Raw genomic sequence first — 21,102 nt, 5'->3', positions numbered from 1 at the left:
TCCGCCACACGTCTGCAGCCGCCCCCCACCACCACCACCAACGTCCCGCCCACCCACACTGCCTCTGCCATGTGCCGCAGAACGTGGCTGTCCCCTGCCTTGAGGATTCTGTCGCACACAGTGCCGTCCTTCCGAATGATCAAGGTTGGCTCGGCATTAGTGTTAGAGCGAGCGCCGCGGCCTGGGTGGTCGGGGGCAGCTGCAGACCTGTGGCGTATGATCATGGGTGAGGCGCCTGCCACGTTGCCCGCTGTTGGTAGATCATACTTTAGTGCCATTTGCTCTCTCTTCAAAATTGGCTGCCGCTGGCTGCAGGCACCCGAATACTCCACCCAACCATATTGGGGCTGGTGGTCAACCATCGGCCAGCGATGACACTAGCCACCCAGCTGGCCCACGTGCCTCTCATCTACAACAGCCAAGGGTGCGTGCTGCTCAGTAAGCAGGTGGCCATTGCTCCACAACCGGCTGCGTTCTGCTCTCGGTCGGTGCCGCCTCTCAATGAGGGTCGCTGCGTGGCTGCTCCCTGGCTGCAGGTACTGCACCACACAACTCCTCACAGCGCCGCTGATGCAGCAGCGCATGGCGCTGGTGGCCTCTTGTTTGGAGCTCGTCTCGCTGCCCCTGGTGCTGCTGCTTCCGCCGGCACTCTATCCAGTCATGATGGCACCTGCAATCTCACAAGGCGGGCCACCTGCTGCGTGTAGCCTCTCCTGTGCTGCTGTTGTGTACCTGCTGCCTGGGCCTGCTTGCATGCCTTGCCAAGAGGTGCAGAGCTTATGACGGCCTTGACCGAAGCTGAAAGGTGCTGTGCCGCCCTGCTGCGCAGGCACAGCGTCATCTTCCGGCGTTTGCCACGCCACAGTGACCTTCCTGCAGCTGTCATTGGCTTTCATCCTGCCCACCCTTATCTCTCTTTGCTCCTGGCCGCCCCCACCAGACATGGCCCAAACGGCGGCAGCGCATCCTGCCTCGGGCTGGCATGCCCGTCTGTGCTGCCACATCAGCCGGCTGTTTGATTCTGCTGACCGAGCGCTGTACAGCGTTGGTGGAAGAGGCAAGGGCAGCCTGCCCAGGCGTGCGCTGCTGTCATGGGGCGTGGTTGTGGTGACGTGGTGGGCATGCAGGCAGGCAGCCGGGCTGATGTAGAGCCTGCTGCCTAGTACGATGCCACAACTATGGGACAGGTGTGCCCACCACCTCCACCCTGTTGCAATACCAATCTGCCAATGCCTGTCGGCTACTGCTGGCCCTTACAATTCCAACCCCAAGTGTGATTCCTAGACACGGCTCCTATGCTCGGGCCATCTCTACTCGCCCGGCACAGTGCCAGAACCCACGCCCTGCTCTACACCACCACTAGCAGCACTGCAAGCGGCCCTGCTCTCAGGCCATCTTTGCCAGCTCATCCGCCCGCTGCGTGGCCGCGAGCACGGCGTTCATGAAGGCCGCCCGCGTGCCCGCCCGCTCCAGCTCGTGAATGCCGGCAATGGTGGTGCCCGCTGGGCTGCACGTCATGTCCTTGAGCGCCCCGCAGTGCTTGCCCGTCTGCAGCACCATCTTGGCCGATCCCAGCACAGTCTGCAGGAGGAGGAGCAGCGGCGGGGAACAGCAGCGGCTGAGGCCGAGGCCGAGGCTGCGCGCGCATCAGCGCAGCAGGGCCCGCGGTCGGCGCATCGCACCGAATGGCACGCGGCACAGCAGCAGGTACCGCCAGGTACCGTATCAGGTACCGCCAGGTACCGCCTCACCTGCGCCGCCAGCTGGTTGGCGATGTCGCGAGGCAGCCCCGAGCGCACGCCTGCACGACAGCAAGCACGCGCACGGCGTGCGTCGGCCCAGGCACCTGCCGCGCAGCGTGACGACAACAGCAGGCTGCCGTGCACGCATGCCGGCCAGCAGCTGTCGGGAGAGCGAGCGGCGGCACGAAGCGCCCTCGGCGCCCTCGGCCGCCGGTGCCTGGCCTCCCAGCCATCTGCCAGCGCCTCCCTCACCTCCATCTGCCAGCGCCTCTATCATGAGGAAGACATAGGCGGGCCCGCTGCCGCTCAGCCCCGTCACCGCGCTCAGCAGCTTCTCGTCCACCCTGCAGCCCAGCAGGCGGAGGCAGGATGCTGAGGGGATGCACATTTGCTGCCTGCCTCGCATGGAAGCTACAGGCTGAAATCACACTGCAGCGCTCACACCGGCGCCGACCAATCACTCTAATCACCATGCGCCCACCCGCCCCCCACCTGTAGATCTTGCCCACGCTGTCAAACAGCCGCCGCACCAGCTCCGCATCGCCGTCGTCCGCCTTGCCGCCCAGGCACATGGCTGCCGCGGTCTCGCCCACGAGGCAGGGCCTGCGCAGGGCGCGGCCACAGGCAGGCCCTCGGCATCTCTGCCTCGGTTCACAACAGCGCTCTGCTGCGCAGCTGTAGGCTGTCCCCGCTTCCCCGGCTGTGCTGCTCCTTCTAGCCCTGCCAAGCGCAGCAGCTCCAGCGCACTCGACAGGCATAGACGCAAAGCCCCAGCTGCCGCTCAGCAGTCAGGCTGCCCTCACGTGTTTGGCATAACGCGCACCAGCCGCACCCCATCCCCTGCCGCATCCTGCAGGCAGCAGGGCGCCGTTGGCGGCGGCGCGGTGATGGCGGGGAGCTCCAGGTGCCACGGCGATGGGCACAGCCGGCGCGCACCACCCCGGCGCCGCCCCGCAGCCTGCTCTCCCTCCCACCCTTGCCTTGAGCGACTGCAGCGTGATGCCGGCGGCGATGGACACGATGGTGTGCCTGTCCTCCAGGTAAGGCCGCACCTGCAGCCGGGGGCAAGCGGCAGGTCAGCTCGCCAGCGGTCGGGCAGCGGGCTCGAACGCCGCCCACGGGGAGCGCCCGCAAACTGGCAACAGGGCCGGGCAGGCAGGCCAGCGCGGCGCCGGTGGTGGTTCTCAAGGGTGGTGCGAGGTGAGGACCCATGGCGTGACCACAGCGCGCACCTCGCGCAGCACCACCGACACATACTGCGGCTTCACTGCGATGAAGATGACGTCAGCGGACTGGACCACCTGCTCGCGGGGAGGGAGCAGCAGAGAGCGCAGCGCTGGTGAGCGGCACAGCTGGCCCAGGCATGATGCCTCTTGGAAGCGTGCCGGCGGGCGTGCCAGCGGAGCAGGCCCGCAGCGGGCGGGCAGGCAGCACACCCACCTCGATGTTGCCGTCCACGGGGTTGGTGCTGAAGCTGCGGAACACCTCCTTGCGGTCCTGCACCGGGTCTGTGGCAAACACGTGCTCCGCGCGGCACACGCCCTTGGCTATGAAGCCTCGGGCCAGAGCCTCCGCCATCTGGCCCGCGCCGATGAAGCCTATGCGCTTGTCCATGGCTGCTTTATGTGCGTGTAGATCCTGCAGGGCAAGGCAGGGGGGAGGCGGAACTGCTGAGTCTGACAACGAGTGCCGACTCACGGGAGCGGCGAAGCTGCGGGCGGCGGCGGCCGGCGCCGCTCCCGGCGCTGCTGTGTGTGGCGTTCATGCGCGCCGTTTTGGTGTAAGTGTGAGGCTCGCAGGCGCCGATGAGCGGAACAGGGGGCTCAGGCAAGCAGGGGGCAGAACGATGGGATGGCGCACCTCCAAAATCCTCAGCGGGTAGCCCACTCCACCTGTAGCAACCGTGAGGATATCGCAATGCTACCGGCACTGATTCTAACGGGGTTTCCACATTCATGCATCGCATTGTGAGTTGGCTGTCCACAGCACGTAGCAGGGAGAGCCTCTAGCACACAGTGCCTGTGTGGTTGTCGGGTTAGCATACCTGACGACTCTATTAGCACAATTGATTGAGTGGGGGGCATGGGGCGCGACAGGCAGTCTGCCGGCAAGTAGCGCCGCGGCTCAAACTGCTTTCAGGAGACAGGATGCTGCTGCCCGTCACCACAGTCGCAGGGAGAAGACAGGGAGCATCCTCCGCCGCGAGATCGGCAGCCACTGCTTCGCTCCCGCTCCCGCCTGCGGCGACCAGGCGGCGCCCTCGCTCCCACCCCGCAGGAGCTCCAAAGTGGCCCCGCATCTCCCAAAAGTCCGGCCTCAAGGCCCAGCACCTCCTGCCAGATGACTGCATGGTGCAGGTGGGTTGCCTGGCCTGCAGCTGCCTCCTCGCTCGCGCCTCGCCTTCCCTGCACCACCGGCCGTCCCTGCACATTGCTCCCACAAGGGACAAGGTTGTCTTCTGCCCCCGCAGGTCCCCGGCTGCCTGACCCAGGAGGAGGCAGCCAAGTTTGTGACGGTAGCGGAGTCAGTAGGCTTCCAGCACTCCACCAGCAGAGGGCCAGCCTACGGCGAGGTGCGCTGCACTGCTTGATGTCGGCTGGCCGGGCTGCAGGCTGCTCCACTTTCCCTGTGCAGGCCGTGCGGCAGGCAAGGCACCCTGCATGCTCACACGTGTCTCATTGCCTCCCCCTCTCTCCCTGCTCGTGCAGGCATTTAGAGACAACGACCGGATCCAGGTGCGGGGGGGCTGCCTGCGGCCTGCCTGCCTGCTGCAATATGGTGCCAGGCGGCCATAGCTGCTGTGCTGAGATAGTGCTCAGATGAACATTCCCCCCCATTGCCTGCCCTGCCGCTCCTGTGGCGCAGTTCCAGGATCAGCAGCTGGCAGACCAGCTGTGGCAGGCCGCGGGGCTGCAGCAGCTGTGCGCGGGTCTGGGCGATGAGGAGGGGTGCCCCGTCAGGCTAAACCCCAATATCCGCATCTACCGGTACCGGCCTGGACAGAAGTTTGGAAAGCACATCGACGAGAGCAACGAGCTGGGCTGTGGGCAGTACACGCAGTACACGCTGCTCATCTACCTCTCCACCTGCGGCGGCGGGGAAACCATCTTCTATGGCGAGTCGGGCCCAGCCGCCGCCCATGCTCTCTTGTGTGCTTGCCGGAGCGGCAGCCACCCTGTCTGCTCTCTGCAGAGAGCGCTTCCTGCCATGATTGCCTGGCCCTGAATCCCTAGCTGTCGTCCTCGCCGTGCAGGAGGCCGCAACTGCAAGCTGGCGGCGGTGACGCCGCAGCCGGGGCTGGCGCTGCTGCACCGCCACGGCGACGAGTGCATGGAGCACGAGGCGGCGGCGGTGACAGCTGGCATAAAGTACGTGCTGCGGTCCGACGTGGTCTTCCAGCAGTGCTGACCCCTGGACCTTAAACTCTCTTTGACATTCTAATTGACGCTGCCTCTCTGCTTCTTCCTCCTGCTGATCTGCCCCTGCTGTTCCTTGTTCGCTGCTTCCTGTACCGCTCGAACTGATCCCGTTCTTTACATTGTACAATCCCCTTGGATTGGATGGTGTTGCACGCCCCTGCAACCTCGAGAACCCTAAAGCGCTGTCGGCACATCTTGCAGGGCCGACGGGGCAGGTAGAGTCGATGTAGGCCAGCATGCGGCTGGGGGCACGCTGCTGTCAAAAGTGTGATGGTCTGGCAGCGGTAGGCGTGCAGGAAACTGTGCCTACTGCCAGCCTGGTTCAGCTGCAGGGCTTTGCACCCCATCACGCCGCCTGCTGCTGCTGCTGGCTCCGCTGCTGCCGCAGGCCGCGCAGGTTGTCGGCGGCTTGCTTCAACGGGTTGACTGCGCCAGCAAGGCCCACAGCAGGTGGCAGGCATTGGTTAGCTGGGCAGGGCAGGCCGCTGCAAGGCGGCTGTGGGCAGACAGCCGCTGCAGGGCTGGCGTCTTCGCGCAGAGGGGCGGGCACCCACTCACATTGAGACCCGCTGAGGGTGCCGCGGTAGCACCAGTGCCGCATCTCGCGCACCCCCTTCTGCTGCTGCTTGCACCCGGCCTTGCCGAGCTCCGCGGTGCCGAATGTGGCCTGGCTGGGAGGCTCCAGCTGCGCGTCGTTGATCCCCCGGGCAAGCACCAGCGTCTCTGCCACGTGGCTGCAAGGGGGCGGTGGAGCGGGGCGCACCAGCAGGGTCAGGGCCTGGGGCGGAGACGCGGCAAAGGGATGGGCGCAGAGACGCCCAGTCATGGTGCCAGCCAGAACAAACCGTGCTCCACCCGCGGCCGACCAGCTGCCGCCTTGCTGCCCGCCAGCTCCCAAAACACACGGCCGCTCCCAGCCCCCAAAACCAGGTGCTTCCTGGCCCCCGCTGCACCTGAACTTCTGGCGAGGGCTGGAAGACCCCCCCACCTCCTCCACGCTCAGCACCAGCGCCAGCTCCAGCACCGGCAGGCTCAGCTTGCGATCGCGCTTGGAGCAGTACAGCAGCACATCCCCCGGCCCCGCCAGGCCCTCTGCGCTCGCCCGCGGCTGCGCGAAGCGGAAGGCGCGGTCGTGCTGGTCGGGCAGGAGCGCCCGCAGTCGCGCCTCCGCCGCAGCCAGCTGCCCCTCAGACCCCAGCCCGCCGGGAGCGGCCGCCGCCGCCGCGTCGCCGCCCTGCGCCTGGCTGCTGTCAGCAAGGGGTGCATCCACGGCTGCGGCGGTGGATGCGGCTGCCTGCTGGCGCCCCTGCTGCTGCAGCTGCAGCCTGGGGGAGGTGCGGGCTGGGGAGGCCTGAGCCAGCTGCTGCGGCTTGTAGGCGGCGATAAGGGGCAAGCGGTGAGGGGTATAGGCTGGCCCGCCTGGCGCCGCCGCCGTTGCCGGCGCTGAGGGCAGGGGTGGGCGGCCGCTGCTGCGCAGCGCACTGCCGTGGCCGGCCGCCGCGGGCGTTCCGTGGGCGGGGCTGGCTGCGCCGAAGAGCTGCCGCGGCGCCGTGCTTGTCGGCGAGAACAGCGCCCCCCCGGCCTGCTGCTGCTGCTGCACCTGCGGCAGCAGCGCAGCCTGCAGCGACTGGCGCTGCGCCACCGACTGAGGCAGCACCAGGCTGTCGGTGCTGTTGCGGCGCTGCTGCATGCGCGCCGCCGTGTTGTGCCGTACCGTCTCCGCCGGCGGCCCGGCGGGGCGCAGGGTGGCGCCGGAGGGGCGGGCCGAGGAGCCGGAACCGGGGCCCTCGAACAGCTGCTGCCACTGGCCTGCCTGGGTCAGCGGCTGGCCGGGCGGCACCCAGCTGGCGGCGCGCAGCGACACCGACATAGCGGGCTCTCCTTGGAAGTCCAGCCTCCTGCAGCGGCAGGGCAGCTGATCAGCATCCCACCACACATGAGCAGGACGCCGCCTTGCTGGCTGCATCGCGGGGGCAAAGGCAACCGAGCGGCGGCCGCAGTGTGGTGCTCCCAGCCAGCCGCCCGAGCCGTGCTGCACTCACTTGGCTCTGGCCAGCAGGCACGGGCCGTCGGCTGAGGCCTCCTGCTGCTCCACCGCTGCAACACGTGGCAGGTGGGGAGGGCAGCCAATGCCAGGCAACGCAAGGTGAGCTGAAGCGAGTGGGAGGCACGCCACAGGCAGCTGCAAGCCTCTGGGGCTCATGCAGCAGTAGGCTCGAGGCAGCAGCAGGCTCGAGGCAGCAGCAGGCTCAAGGCAGCAGTAGGCTCAAGCCAGCAGTAGGCTCAAGGTTTCTGCGCAGCGTGGCGCCACACCTGCAACCTGCAGCTTCATCAGGAACAGGCGCGGCTCGTGGCCCGCCTCAGCAGAGCCATCCGCGGAGGCGCTTTGAATGAACGACAGCTTGTCGCCGGCAACCGGCATGGGGACCGGCAGCCCGCGCGGCAGCTGCGGCCGCTGCTTGCCCGCAGCAGGCCCCCGGGGCGACAGGCGGCGCTGGCGGGACTGCGGCGTGGGCGCGGGCTGCTGCGGGTGGGCCGCGCCGCGCACCGGGCCCGCCACGCCGGGCGACAGCTGCTGCAGCTGGCTGTCTGGGACAGCAGACTCTGGGCAGGAGTCGGGAGAGCCGTCCGGCTGCTGCTGCTGCTGCTGCTGCTGGCGGCGCTGCGTCAGCGCGGTGACTTGAGACGACACCTCCTGCTGCATGGCGGCTGCCGCTGCCAGGGTGCGGGCATCGAATGAGGAGGTGGGGCCGCGCGCCGCAGCAGACAGCACAGGGCTCTGCTGCACCCGCCAAGACGGCTGCGGCAGCTGCCGCTGCGGCGGGCTCTGCTGCTGCTCGCCCTCTGAAGCCGGCACGCGCTCGGCGCTGCCGCCCGCAGCGGCCGTGCCAGCCTCGCCGGCGGTCGCTGCCGCGGTCGCTGCCTCTGGCAGCCCATCAGCGGCGGCTGGCGCTCCAGGTGTGGCGCCAGTTGGCGACCCCGCATCGGGCACTCCCACAGGAGCTGCTGCTGCCGCTACAGCCGCGACGGGGGCTGCATGCGGTGCGCCGGAGTCTGCCACCACCTCTGCTGCTGCCTTGGCGGCTGCGGCTGCGGCTGCGGCGGCCCTGGCTGCTGCCTTCCGCCCATCCTCTGGGAAGCCATAGGCACCGTCATAGGGAGAGGAGGGCTGCGGGCCGCCGCCGGAGGTCGCCGCCGCCTGCTGCAGCAGCGGCGCCAGCGGCGAGCGAACGCTTGCCGCGCCCGCGCCCGCGGACCGCCGCTTGCTACCCCCGCTGGTGGCCTCGCCGGCCGCGCTGCGCTTCTTGGCCTGCAGGCGTGCAGCGGCAGGGCACACCGAGAGGGGTGCGGGCGGAGTAAGGCAGCAGCGACGGGCACGCACCAGGGTGATACATAAACAAAGCAATAGCAATAGCTTTGCTATGTATAGGCAGAGGTGGGAAAGTGGATGCCGCCCCTACGTTCAGGCAGGTACCAGCGCAGCAGTGCAACCCTGCGGGCTTGCCTTGGAGGAGGCAGCCCCCTTCATGATGCTCAGGCGGCCCTTGCCGTGCTTGAAGGCGCTGCCGCCGCTGCCGCCCGACTGGCGCCGCCGCGCCGAGGCCGGCGCCCCCTCCTGCTCCTCCGCCTGCGTGCCCTCGGGCCCCGCGGCCGCTGCGGGCGCGGCAGCGGCGGCCGCGAGGGCGGCGGCGGCCGGCAGCGCTACCGCCATGTCAGCGGGCGTCAGCAGCTCCGCAGCCATGACCTGCTCGAACCCCATGTCCACCTCCCCTTCGCCCAGCTGCTCCGACAAGGCGCCAGCCGCGGCCATGGCTGCTGCCACAGGGTCGGCAGAAGCTCCAGCTGCCTGCGGCAGCGCGGCCGGCGGCGGCTGGACAGCAGCGGCGCCCTCCACCTCCATTGCAACTGCTGCCGCCGGCCAGGCGGTGGCCAGGAGCTCTGGAGAGGCGACCATGGCACCATGCCTGCCTGCCGCGGCAGCCGCCTCTGCACCCTCCACGGGAGCAGCTGCCAGCACTGCAGCAGCCGCCGCTTCTGCTGCATCAGCCGCCTCCTCGGCCGCCTCCCGCATGCTCTTGATGAGCGAGCGGCGCTTGCCGGTAGCAACAGTCGTGGTGGCGGCAGCTGGCGCTTCGGCGGCGGCATCAGGCTCGAGCTCCCCGGCGCTGCGGCCGCGCCGCAGCCCAGTGCCCGGCACCTTGGCTGCAGGCGGCGCCGCCTCCGCCTGCTGCTCTGGCGGCCCGGCCTTCCGGCCGGCGCGGCGTGTGGCGGACGGTGGCGCCTTTGCAGCCTCCTCTGCCTGCGGCTCCACCGGCCCGGCGCTGCGCCCGCGGCGCCGTGCCGTGGACAGCGCCGCCGCTGCAGCCTCAGCCTCCTCTGCCTGCTGCTCCGAACGGGCAGCGCTGCAGAGGCGGCGGGCTGCCGTGGGCGGTGGCCCTGCTGTAGCTGCCGCCTCTGCTGCAGGCTCGCCCTGCGGCTGCTCCTCCTGCTGAACCTCCTCCACCGCCTGCTGTGCAGCATCAGTCGAGAGGCCGAAAGCCATCCGCTGCACAGCGGTGGGCCGGCTGCGGCGGCCCGACTGCCTGCCTCCCTCATCTGTCGCCTGTGCTGCAACCACCGCCTCGCCAGCTGCCTCCATGCCCTCAGCCTCCTCCTCCTGCAGAGGCTCCTCCACTACTGCAGCAGCCGCTGCAGCGGGCTGCGGTACCGCGGCTGTCTCCTGGGCGGCAGAGTGCCGAGCCTTGCGCCGCTTTTGAGCCGTCCCTGCACGCTCCTTGGCTGCAGGCGGCGGCACAGCTGCCGTCTCGGTCGCAGTCTCAACCTCCATCGCTTGCTCCGGCTCCGGAGCAGGCGCTGCTGCCACCACCAGCGGCGCCGCAGCGCCCTCCTCCGCCCCAGCAGCTGCTGCAACCTCGCCCTCTGCGGCTGCTGCTGGCTTCGTGGAAGCGCCGAGGCTGCACAGCTGCTGCTGCACAGCAGCCCAGCACGTGGCGCAGCCCCGACGGTTCAAGGCGCAACTCCCTGCAGGGTTTCCAGCGGCGGGACAGGCAGGTGCTGTTGTTTCAGTAGCGGCGGGATCGGCAGGTGTGGGATGGTGGCATGCAGCCCACTGCAACAGCTCTAGACGCACCTTTGCCGCAGTTGCCCACGCCCACCAAACACTCATCCAAGTGGGCGGCCTGCAGCGCGGCTGCCACCTTGGGCCGGCATTTGAAGCAGCCCGATTTCGATTGCCTGCACGATCTACAGCCAAACAGGCAGACGATGGCAGCCAGCTGCGAGGCAGAAGGCGTTGGCTGCTCCTCATCCTCCTGCTGCACGCCGGCAGTCGCAGACTCGGGAGCAGCGGCGGGTGCGAGCTCCTCGGCCTGAGGCTCGGCTGGCGGCGCCTCGGCCGGCCCTGACGCCCGCCGCTTCTTGCCCCTGCTGCTCCTGGCTGCTGGCTTGGGCGCCGCTGCTGCTGGCGCGGCGGCCGGTGAGGCAGCAGCGGCTGAGCGCGTGCCTCGCCTCGCCTGCATCTGCACCAGCCGCTGCTCTTCTTTGCCCAGGCCTGCTGCATCTTCTGCCTCTGCCGCTACGGCGCTGCGGCGCCTGGGCTGAGGCGCTGCTGCAGCCAGCTGCTCCTCCTGCTCTGCAGCTGGCTCCTGCTCCTCCTCAGCAGCAAAGCGGCTGCTGTGGCGCCGCGCTCGGACCGGCCTTGGCTGCGCCTGCGAGGCGTCCCCCTGCTCCTCGGCTGCCACAGTCTCTGGCTCAGCCACCATGCCTGCTGCAGCTGCCGCGGGCTCATCAGCTGGTGCCACCACCTCTGGTGCTGCCTCCTCGTGATGCTCCTCGTCAGCAGCGGCAGCGGAGCGCCTCTTGCCGCGCCGGGTGCTGGGAGCAGAGTCGGTCACCCGCACTGCCATTGCTGGCTCCTCGCCAGCAGCGGCAGCAGCAGGGGTGCGCCGTGTGCCGCGCCTGGTGCTGGGTGCAAAGTCAGCCACTGCGACCGGCGCTGCTGCCTCCTCCTCCTCCTGCTGTGCCTGCTGCTCCTCGCCGGCAGCGGCAGCAGCAGGGGTGCGCCGTGTGCCGCGCCTGGTGCTGGGTGCGGAGTCGGCCATCGCTGGCTCTTCCTGCTGCTGCGCCTGCTCACCCGCCACGGCTGCTGCAGGCGTGCTGCGGGTCGTGCGCCTGGTGCTTGGAGCCGACACAGCCGCCACCGCCTGTCCTCCTGGGTACTGCTGAGGGTCAGCCGGGGTGGCGGCATCCACAGCGCCCTTGCTCCTGCTCCTGCCTCGCCGCACAGTCGATGCCGGCTCCGCCTCCACCCCCGCCGGAGCGGCGGCAGCTGCCCCAACAGCCCTGCCCCTGCTGCGCCTCCTCACGGCTGCCCCCTCTGTGGCGGCGGCAGCGGCGGCGCTCCTCGTGCGGCGGCTGGTGCTGGGCACAGCAGCGGCCTTCGCAGCCTCACCAGCCGCCGCTGGCGGCTCGGCAGGCGGGGCGGGAGTGGGGCCTTCTGCTTCCATGGGGCTTGCGGCGTCCGCTGGCGGCGCAGCTGCCTCCTCTGCCTCCCCTGCCGGGGCTGCTGGCGCCAGCGGGTCGTGCGCTGGGCTGGCGGGCGTGCCAGCAGCACCATCCACGTCCATGCCATCCGCTGCCTCCTGCTCCTGCTGCTCAGCGCCGTCGGCGGCGGAGGGTGGCGCCGCCTCGGCAGCGGGCTCTGGCAGCTGCTGTTGAGAGCCCGCCGCCAGCACACCCAGGGACGCCACACCAGGCGCGCCTCCCCTGCCCCGCACCGCGCGCGTGGCTGCCACCAGCCAGGTTGGACCTTCAGCTGCTCCCGCTGGAGAGGTGGTGGCACTACCGCCCTCCTCGCCTCCCGGGCGGCGCTGGGAGGGCAGGATGGCGCCAGGGGCAGCCGCCGGAGCGCCTGCACACACAGCACAGCCAACACACACAGCCGCGGTGAGGAGCAGGTGCAGGGCGTGGGTGCCAGCCTCCGGCTGGAGTGTTTGCCCCTCGGCATGCAGGCAGCGTGCGCAGGCAATGCGCAGGTAGGACGTGCAAGCCGGGCAGGCAGGCGAAAGGCCCACGGCAAGGCGCTCACCAAACTCCAGGCGGGTGCCAGGGCCGCGCATCAGCTGCTCCACCGCCGCCCCCAACTCTGCAGGCACCCCTGGCAGCCGGGGGCGCGCCTCCGTGTCTGGGATCGCCTCCAGGCTGCCGCTGCCTGCTGCCGGCGGCGCCGCCGCTCCCGACGGCAGCACCAGAGCCAGGTGGGCGTCGTCCGGCGAGACGACAACGCCGCCAGAGAGCAGGGAGTGCTGCTGGTGCTGGTGCTGGTGCTGGTGCAGCTGCAGGGCTGCCGTGACCACGGCTCCGGCTGTGGCAGCAGTCGCCTGGTCGAGTTCCCGCAGGGCCTTGCCGCGGCTGTCGGGCGTGGCCGGCACCTGTCGCCTGGCAGCGCGCGGCGGCAGCTGCTGGTGCTGCTGCAGGCCGCCCGCCGCGCCGCGGCCCTTGCCGGCGGCCGTCCCGGCGGGGCCTGCAGCCCGGCTGGTGCCGCCTGCGGCTGCCGATGTCGGCCGGCTGGTGGCAACAGTGTGCTTCAGCTTGCTCTTCTGCATGAGCCCAGCGGGCACTTTGGAGCGCACTTGCAGCTTAAGCTGGTTTGTGTTGTTGTACCTACAACCAGCAAGGTAGCCAGCAAAGTGTGTGGGAGTCTGGGTGAGGGAGTCGGCGTGTGCCAAGGGCTGCTGCTGCTGCTGCTGAGAGCGAGGCAGCCACGCAGGCTGGGGCGCACGTCAGCTTTCAACCCCTGCCCCCACGCACCTCTGCCGGATGTGGGTCAGGTTGACAAGCGCTCCCTGGCTGGTGGCTGTTCGGGCCGCAGCGGCGCCGGATCGTGCGGTGGCGGCGCCGGTGGTGGCACGGCTGCCGCCGCCCTGGATGCCGCTGTGTTCTCCTGCAGGGGGCAGACGGATGGGCAGGCCAGTGGGGTCAGTGGTGGGCAACACGACCTTGCATTGCAGCACAATGCCAAGCGCGGCCGAAGCACAGGACACCGGGCCGGGCATAGGGGTATGCCACCCTGGAAAGGCCCCTGCGCTCACCGCTCATGACGCTGCCGCTGGCGCGGGCGGTGCCGGCAGAGGGCCGGCCGCTGGCGGTGCCCTCCCTGCAGCGCCGGCGGCGCATTGAGACAAGAAGCCACGTCAACAGCTGAGGAGAGGCAGGTGCCAGGGGTGTCCATGCATCAGCCAGCTCAGCCAGCACCCTGGTGGACAGAATTGACTGCTCACCTTGCTGGGCTATCCCGCTGCGCCGCAGCCGACCTGCCCAGGTTGCTGGGCCCCGCGCCGCCGGCCCCCACCGCGCCGCTCCTGACGGCCGTCAGCGCACTGCTGCTCTGGCGCTGGCGGTGCGGGTGGGTGGCCCCGGAGCCAGCCGGCCCACTGCTGCAATTGGGCGTCTCTCCTGACACCTCCAGCTCTACACCCTGCACGCACACACACGCCAGGCAGCGAGGGAGCCCCACAGCAAGTTGGTAAAGGCCCAGCTCCGTCAGCGACCCCGCAGGGCGAGCTGCGGTACGCCGCGCTGCCCCGCCTCAGATTACAGTCCCCTGGTACAGTCATCCTGTCACCGACACGTCGGTCGCGCTGCCCTGTCCTGACGCTGTACTGCCCCACTTGCCTTGTCCCGCTGCTCCCCCATGATGCTGTCAAAGTCCAGGCTCAGCCCATCGTCCCACATCTCCTGCTGCAGCCTCCGCATGTCGGCCGGGAAGCGCGGGCCTGCAGGGCACAGGCGGGAGGCGGTGCGCAGGGCGCGTCCGTGCTCGCACACACACACGGGGCGTCGGGAGAACGCGCAGGCGCCTCGCCCGGCAGCAAGCGGCTGGGGAGCGCGGCATGCAGGGAGCTGAGGCAAAGGAGAGATGCAGGGGTTGATGATGTCGGAGGGAAGACAGGAGAGAGAAGACAGGATGGCGAGCGGCTGCGGCGGTCGCTCACCAAAGGGCTTCTTTACCGCTTGGAGGAACAGGTCGTGGCCTGCCTGGGGGAACGGCAGCAGGACAGCTGCCAGCATCTGCACCCAGGCAAGAAAGCAAGGGGTGGGCTCGTTCCCGCAAAGTATGCGGAGCCGCCGGGACAATCAATAATTACCAGTAGTGCCAGGCGGGTCCGCCGCGGGCATGCAGGCATGGTTGGGAAGCTGCTACCAAGGTGCGGGACCGCAGTACCCACCTGTATTACCACCTCGATCTCGTGGAACTGCCCTGCTGGCAGCTCCCCACCCGCTGGGGAACCTGCAGCCAGGCAAGATGAGCAATGGGGTGACGGGAGTGGTCTGCGGGTGGCACCCCAGGCTACTGGGTGCAGGCATGCATGTGCCGCCTTAACCCGCCTCTCAGGCCGCGCGATACTGTGATCTCACCATAGGCACAGATGCTGAGGCGCAGGTACAGCTCCAGCAGCAGGCGGCGTGCCAGCTGGCGCCGCTGCTGCGGCTCCGCCGCCTCCACATGCTGGCGCCGCAGGTCCGCCACAGCGGCGGGCACCTGCTGCAGCAGCAGCGACCTCATGCAGTCCAGGGTCAGCAGGTCCTGCTGCGGCGGCAGCGGCGGCCTGCCGCCGCCTGCGGCCGCGGCGGCAGCGACAGGCGCGCTGGTGGCCTCCCCGTCCGCGGCGGCTGCGGGGGTGCCGGCCGCAGGCTGCTGCCTGCTGCGGCGGGTGCTGTAGGCCAGCATGGCAGAGAAGCACGGGTCGACCAAGCGGCGGATCTGATCCAGCAGCGCCAACGGTTCCGGCGCCTCCTCGGCAGCTGCGACGCTCCCGGCGAGCTCTGCCAGGCGCCTGCAGCGAGGCACCACCACAAACATGCTGTTGAGCAGGGGAATGAGGAGTTGACCAGCCAGGCAGCAGCAGCGCAAGCGCAATGTTCATGGGAGTGTGGCTGTTCGGAGGATCCGTGCTGCTCTGCAGGGCGTTGACCGCGGCAGGGGCTGAGCGCTGCCAGCCAGCCACGAGCAAGGTGTGGCACCAGCACGCGCACCCCTTGAGGTCTGCCACCGCTCTGTCAGGCGCCAGAGCCCGGGAGCTGCTCGCCTCCTCCCCCTCCTCGCCGCTGGCCCCCGCTGCAGCCTTGAGCACGTGCGCCTGGTCGTCTGATGTGCCAGCGCCGCCGGTGGGCGTGCCGTGACCGGAGGTGGGCTGCGAGGCGGTGCCCCTGCGGTTCTGTGCCGCGCAAACGGTAGGGCGGGAGCAAGGGAGAACAGGGCACAAACACGGCTCAGGCTCGGTTTTCGGCAGGCGAAAGACTGGCAGGCACCCATGCGCGGAGCACACCACTGCAACCGCAGCACGCTGCCAAAGGTGCGCGCCAAGTGCTGCTGGAGTGAGAGGGGGCCGGGGAGGCCCCTGGGCTCGCTTGCCACCGCCCTCTACCTTGTCAGCTTGGATGCGGCGAGCATTCTCCAGCAGGGCAGCGCCCTTGTTGGCCACGGGCGCCGCTCCACGGCGCGCCGCCGGCGGTACGCCCGTGCGCTGCCGCGCCAGCTGGCGGTGCTGCGCACGCACCAGCCGCTTGGCCGCCTCCGCCTCGCGCTCTGCACATGTACAACACAAGCAGGCACAGGATCAAGAGCAGAAGCTGCGCGCTCAGGGTGGACAGATGAGGTCTTGGCACAACAGGCAGCACAGCAGAGTGGGACGCGAAGCCATACGTGGCGCGGCGCCGCAAGCCGGGCCTCAGCCAAGCACCCGGCAAACTATCCAAGGTGGCAGCGGCATAGTCCGCAGCGCACCTTTGTCTCCTTCCAGATTCCCAAGCAGCAGCTTCAGGTTCTCCAGAGCATCCTCCTGCGGGCTGGCAGCTGCCGGCCAGAAATCGCCCTCCACCTCGGGCCCCTTGACCTGCTGCCGCTGCGGCTGCTCCTGCTGCTCCTCGGCCCGCGGCAGCGCCAGCCGTGCCGCAAACTGCTGCCGGCTGCATGGCCCGGCCAGCTCGGCAAGCGGGGCAGCCGATGCCTTGCTGCACCGCTGGCGCATGAGGGAGTTCAGGGCCGGCAGCACAGCCAGCTGCTCCTCCTGCTGCTCGCCCCCTGCAGCCACCCAGCACACGCGCAGGCTGCCGCCGGCGCAGCGCTGCCACAGCGCGGCGGGCATGGCGGCTGCCAGCAGCTGCTGCGCCGGCGCCCCGGCCGGCCGCGCAGCGCTGCCGGGCGCCACAAACGAGGGGCCGAGGAAGCGCTGCAGCTGCGCCGTGGTGCTGAGGCCAAGGCTGAACACGGCCAGCAGACCCTCGGCGCTGCTGCCGCTGCCGCTGTCATTGTCTGCCAGCTCTTTCAGTTTCAGCAGGTAGCTGCTGCCCAGCGCGCTCTGCAGCACGCGAGCCAGCGCCGCCGCCGGCGGCTCCCCATTGCCGTCTCGCGCACCCCTCGAGTTGCCGGCCCCTTCCGAGGGCCGTGTGGCGGCGGCGAGCAGGGCCAGCAAGTGAGTCAGCTCCGCTCCGCGGCAGTCGGTTTGCACATTGTCTTGAAAAGCGGCGGGGAGCCCTGCAGCACGGGCAGCGGCGGCGGCAAGCGAGGCCTGAAGGGAGGCAGCGAGGTGAGCGAACTTATTCTGCACCTTGCAATGCGGGCGCACCGCTGGAGGCCACTGGAGCCCTCCCGGCTCCCCGCCGCCCCCGCTGCCTGGACGGCGCGCCACTCACGCAGATTCTGCGCCGTCCTGCGCAGCTGCGGCTTGAGCAGCAGGTCAGGGCAGGCCGAGTCGTAGAGGGCATAGCCCCAGCTGATGCGCTGGGTGGCGGCGCCGCCATTCCCGGCATTGCTGTGCTGGTAGGCCGCCCACAGCCGCCCAATCGCCGTGGTCAGCTGCTGCAACACTGCTTGCCGCTGGTCCTCGCCCGGCTGCCGCAGCAGCGAGAGATCGAGCACCAAAAATAGCCGGCGCATAGCTTCTGTGCCGTCGGCAACTGATCAGGAGCCCTGTTATCGCCGGCTCACTGCATGGCAGGCCGTCTGACGCCCGCAGCCCACAAGGTGATTGCGCTCGGGTTTGAAAAACTGGGTTTGGCAGTGAGGCACGCGACGCTTCAATCGAATTTTAAACCTCCGCAACGGGTAGCTGGCCGCCATCATGGCTTCCGGGAGAGAGCGGCGACAAGGGCGCCTGCGTCCTGCGGGCGTACCGCCGCCTGATTTTAGATTTGCGCTCCTTGGCTCCTAAAACGAGCGCCATGTGTCCATTCAGCTGCCCATGCATCTCCCATCTCCAATCAATTGCTGGCGGCAGGTTTGGGAGAGGATGCCACTGGAGTGGGGCAGCTGCCAGCGCACCAACGCTGCCTTGCAGATGCCTTGCTTTTTCCCTCTCATTCGGCCGAGGTTTGTGGCTTTGCTTGCATGGATTCAAAGAAGTAATGAATGGGTATAGAGTGGTACAAGCCGCCTGTCACAGGACAGAACAGATCAGGCACACCATGTGGGAGCAAAATGATTTGGTGGACGCGCCCCCGCGATTCTGCACCGTACAGCACGCTTTGCAGTGCACGGGCGAGGCGAGGCAGCCGTGCATCCTCAGCAAGAGCCCCTCAGCAGGCTGGCGTAAAGGTGTTGCTGCCGTTGCCATACTCGATAGGCTCTGCCGACTGCCCGGCGTCGTTGATAGACCACACCGAAACGGCATATGGCACACCGCACTGATACACGTCTGGCGCAATCTCGATCACCCTCTGCACGGCAGCAGTGCGACAGGCAGGGCAACGTGGGGTTTGACGGGGGAGGGAGCCAGCCAGGTGGCAGCCACAGGGCAGGAGGTGCAGGATCCAGGGCCGGCAGGTGCCCTGCGCCTCGCGCATGGCGCCCGCCAGGGAACTGACCGTGCCGGGGATCAGGCTGCTGGGAGAGCCCGGGGAGGTTGTGGTGAAGTTGGCGCCAGTTGAGGACTGGGCCAGCACCCGGTAGCCGGTGATGGCTGCAGCAGCAGGAACACGGGGGGAAGAGCCCGGGTGGCACACTGAGCTTCTGCCCGCTCCTCACTCACCAACAGCCTGCCTCGAGTGGCTGCCACTGCTGCTGCGGGCCCTGCTGCGGACGGTGGGCAGGCTGCCAGCCTGGCATGTGCAGCACAGCTGAGCTGTGAGCTGCCCACCCCTCAACGCTTTTCTGGCGCCCGCCTGGCACTTGCCTATGTCGTCGCCGCCCGTCTGGGTGGGTGGGCGCACAATCACGTCCAGTACCTTTCCATCCATGGACAGGAACAGGCTGGTGGGCTTGCCAGGCACCCCAGCGCACACGGCGGCGCCGGCCGTGTTGTTGATGCAGGCCAGGCTTGCGCAGCAGAAGTAAGAGGCGCAGGGCGTGCCCTGGGTGAGGCAGGGGCTGCACAGGGAGGGCGGGGAGTGCAGGAGGCACGGCAGGGGTGAGTTGCTCCGTGTGTGCTGAGCATGAGCATCGCAGGAGGTGCCATGTGCCGTGCAGAGCAGCGTGCCTCGGGGGCGCCGGGGAAGGTGGTGCAGGCGGCCTGGGTGGTGGCGTGGGCGGCAGTGGTGGTGAGGGCGGCCTGGGAGAGGGCGGAGGTGGGCTGCAGAGCACACATGGCGGGGGAACACACCCCCGAGAGAATGGATGAAGCAGGGATACACGCGAGACTGATCTGCATCCTCAATCTTCCCAACCACGCCCCGCCACTCCAACAGCGCTCCCCCACAGCCCATGCCGCCCTGCCGATGCCGACGGCTGCGGGCGGCCTGCGGCCCTGGCTGTCGCCAGGCACCTGTGGCAGCAGGGCGGCAGCGGCAGGGCGGCAGCAGGGCGCGCCTGAAGCAGCGGGGCATGCGGTACGTGATGCTCTCGCCGTGAGGCTCCTCAGACTCGCCCACCTCGTTTGAGGCCCACACCTGCAAAGGGGCAGGCACACAGAGCACACCGGCACACAGAGCACGCCCGGCTCAGCGACCCACTGCTGCCGCAGCTGCTGCCGAGCGCCACCGATGGGGGAGGCCGGCAGGCGGGGCATGGGCTGCTCAGCTTCCCGGCAGCTACCCATCCAGCAGCCAGGCCGTACCGTGAACTCGTAGTCCTCCCCACAGCTGTACTCATCAGCCTCGATCTCAACATACGTCTGCAGGGAGGCGGGCGGGCAGGCAGGAAGCCGAGCAACAGGCCCAGCAGCGAGTCCACTCAGGTCGGGCGGTGAAGCTATGGGCCACGGCCGCGGCGTGGGCCATGGCCGCCTCCTCGGGCGGAGCCGCACAGCCCCCTCACTGGCCAGGAGCCCTCCTCTGGTGCAGCCCACCCGCATGCACAGCGCAGGTCTCATGTGTCACACGCACCACATTTGGGTCTGCGGTGGCGGTGCCCAGCTCCTCCTTCCTGATCTTGGGGGCGTCCGAGGCGGCAGCCCTGCCCAGGATGCGGTAGCTGGTGATGGCTGCGGGCAGGCAGGGCAGACGCACCCCCCCAGCGTCATCCTAGGTTTGTGTAGAATCGAATTTGTAGCTGGAATCCGCACGGCGCATGGGCAGCACCGGGCCAGTCCCAGGCTCAACACCAGATGTTGGGTGCAGCATGCAGGGCCCCCACTCCCACTCCCACCCCGCCTCTCCGGTGCGACGCTGCCCCGCAGGCACAGTGCGGCCGCTCACGGATGTTGATGCCGCCCGTGTCTGGCGGCAGCGACAGGTAGACCAGCACCGAGCGGCCCGCGGGGCTCAGGTAGACAGATGAGGGAGGCTGCGGCTTGGTGGCGCAGGCGGTGGAGTTGGTGGTGGTGTTGGCGCAGGTGTAGGCGGCGCAGCAGAACCAGGCGCTGCACGGCACGTTGTGGCCCAGGCAGGGGCTGCGCAGGGGGCAGGGGAGGGGGCGGGGCAGCTGTCAGAGAGCTGCCGGTGGTGCTGCCTCGCGGCGCCTGCCTGCTCTGCGCATCAGCGTCATCTTTGCCCCGCTTCCGGCGGCGGGGCAGCGAGCCGGCAGCCCTGCAGGCGCCCCGGCCTGCACAGACAGCGCGTGCAGCGCAGCAGCAAAGGGTTTAGGGTGCAATGCGGCGCACCTGGGCGGGCGGGGCGAGGGCGGTGGCGGGGAGGGCGGCTTGGGCGAGGGCGGTGGTGGCCTGCAACATGGGGAGGCAGGTGGGCAGGCAGGCAATTCGGGAGGCTGAATGGCAGGGGCATTCGGCCCAGGCTGGAGGACTCCCAAGCCGCTCCCCGTCATAACACCAACTAGTGCATCGTGTGTCCGCCGCACAGCATCAGCGGCATGCCTGGGCGGCGGCGGAGAGGGCGGGCGGGGCGAGGGAGGCGGGGAGGGAGGCTTGGGGGACGGCGGGGGCCGGGGAGAGGGAGGGGGAGGCGGGGACGGCGGCGGCGGGCTGCAGAAGGGCAGGGGGGAAAGAAGGCAACTTGAGTTGAGGAACATTAGGCTATACCTGGAACCCAGCGCATGGCCCTCAAGCCGCAAGGCCCCTCATGCTGCATGGCCCACATGCCACGAGGGCCGTCATGCTGAGGCCCGGCAGCCACGCCGCCAGCCAGGCGGAGGGTGCGCGGGAGGGCAGGCAGCTGGCTGGGCTAGGACATCAAACCAAATCAAGCCTAATTTTCAAGCCGTTCAGGCGGCGGCGCGCCTGAAGCAGGCGGGGAAGGTGTAGACGTTTGAATAGGCAGTGTAGTTGGCTGACTCGCCCGCCTCATTGGATGCCCAGGCATAGATCCGATAGTCGCCGCCGCAGGGGTAGTCGTTGGGGCCGAACGACAGCCGGGTCTGGGTTTGGGGGCAGGCAGGGGGCAGGTGGGGCCGGGCGGACGGGTGAGGTGGCAGGCAGGCTTGGTTGCCAGGCAGGCAGGAGCTGGGAAAGGCGTGCCGGCCGGGAGCGCCGCACTCCCCTTCACCGCAGCCGCCAGCCGGCATGCACATGCGAACGAGGCGGGCGTGGCAGGCCGGCCGGCGCGCGCGGCAG

At 69.2% G+C, this 21,102-nt stretch overlaps 4 protein-coding genes across 4 annotated transcripts; 1 reads left to right on the top strand and 3 right to left on the bottom strand.

Annotated features, from left to right (window-relative positions):
* Positions 1–1,386: 1,386 nt before the first annotated feature.
* CHLNCDRAFT_140790 (hypothetical protein) lies at positions 1,387–3,356 on the bottom strand (the record flags this gene model as incomplete). The annotated part of the gene is made up of 8 exons (XM_005850642.1): positions 1,387–1,581; positions 1,752–1,801; positions 1,995–2,086; positions 2,235–2,345; positions 2,546–2,592; positions 2,717–2,794; positions 2,975–3,043; positions 3,183–3,356. 8 exons carry the CDS (start codon positions 3,354–3,356, stop codon positions 1,387–1,389), a joined length of 816 nt encoding a protein of 271 aa, XP_005850704.1.
* Positions 3,357–3,593: 237 nt separating this feature from the next.
* On the top strand, positions 3,594–5,150 carry CHLNCDRAFT_50409 (hypothetical protein; the record flags this gene model as incomplete). Its single annotated transcript, XM_005850923.1, has 6 exons — positions 3,594–3,645; positions 4,020–4,099; positions 4,213–4,314; positions 4,451–4,477; positions 4,608–4,891; positions 4,976–5,150. 6 exons carry the CDS (start codon positions 3,594–3,596, stop codon positions 5,148–5,150), a joined length of 720 nt encoding a protein of 239 aa, XP_005850985.1.
* Positions 5,151–5,507: 357 nt separating this feature from the next.
* On the bottom strand, positions 5,508–17,099 carry CHLNCDRAFT_50408 (hypothetical protein; the record flags this gene model as incomplete). The annotated part of the gene is made up of 19 exons (XM_005850641.1): positions 5,508–5,587; positions 5,720–5,895; positions 6,115–7,059; positions 7,204–7,258; positions 7,475–8,471; positions 8,637–10,183; positions 10,293–12,071; positions 12,249–12,823; positions 12,971–13,103; positions 13,252–13,316; positions 13,441–13,637; positions 13,823–13,935; positions 14,155–14,230; positions 14,389–14,450; positions 14,579–14,997; positions 15,197–15,378; positions 15,589–15,749; positions 15,948–16,697; positions 16,856–17,099. 19 exons carry the CDS (start codon positions 17,097–17,099, stop codon positions 5,508–5,510), a joined length of 8,556 nt encoding a protein of 2,851 aa, XP_005850703.1.
* Positions 17,100–17,737: 638 nt separating this feature from the next.
* CHLNCDRAFT_140787 (expressed protein) lies at positions 17,738–20,404 on the bottom strand (the record flags this gene model as incomplete). Its single annotated transcript, XM_005850640.1, has 9 exons — positions 17,738–17,878; positions 18,026–18,120; positions 18,298–18,527; positions 18,990–19,045; positions 19,213–19,269; positions 19,481–19,578; positions 19,793–19,986; positions 20,197–20,256; positions 20,391–20,404. The coding sequence occupies 9 exons, from the start codon at positions 20,402–20,404 to the stop codon at positions 17,738–17,740; spliced, it is 945 nt and encodes a 314-aa protein (XP_005850702.1).
* Positions 20,405–21,102: the final 698 nt, after the last annotated feature.

The sequence above is a fragment of the Chlorella variabilis genome, assembly GCF_000147415.1.
Source record: "Chlorella variabilis unplaced genomic scaffold CHLNCscaffold_3, whole genome shotgun sequence".
NCBI classification, from domain to species: Eukaryota; Viridiplantae; Chlorophyta; class Trebouxiophyceae; order Chlorellales; family Chlorellaceae; genus Chlorella; species Chlorella variabilis.
The sequence above is the reverse complement of the archived record's forward strand: the minus strand, read 5'-3'. Positions and strand labels throughout refer to the sequence as shown.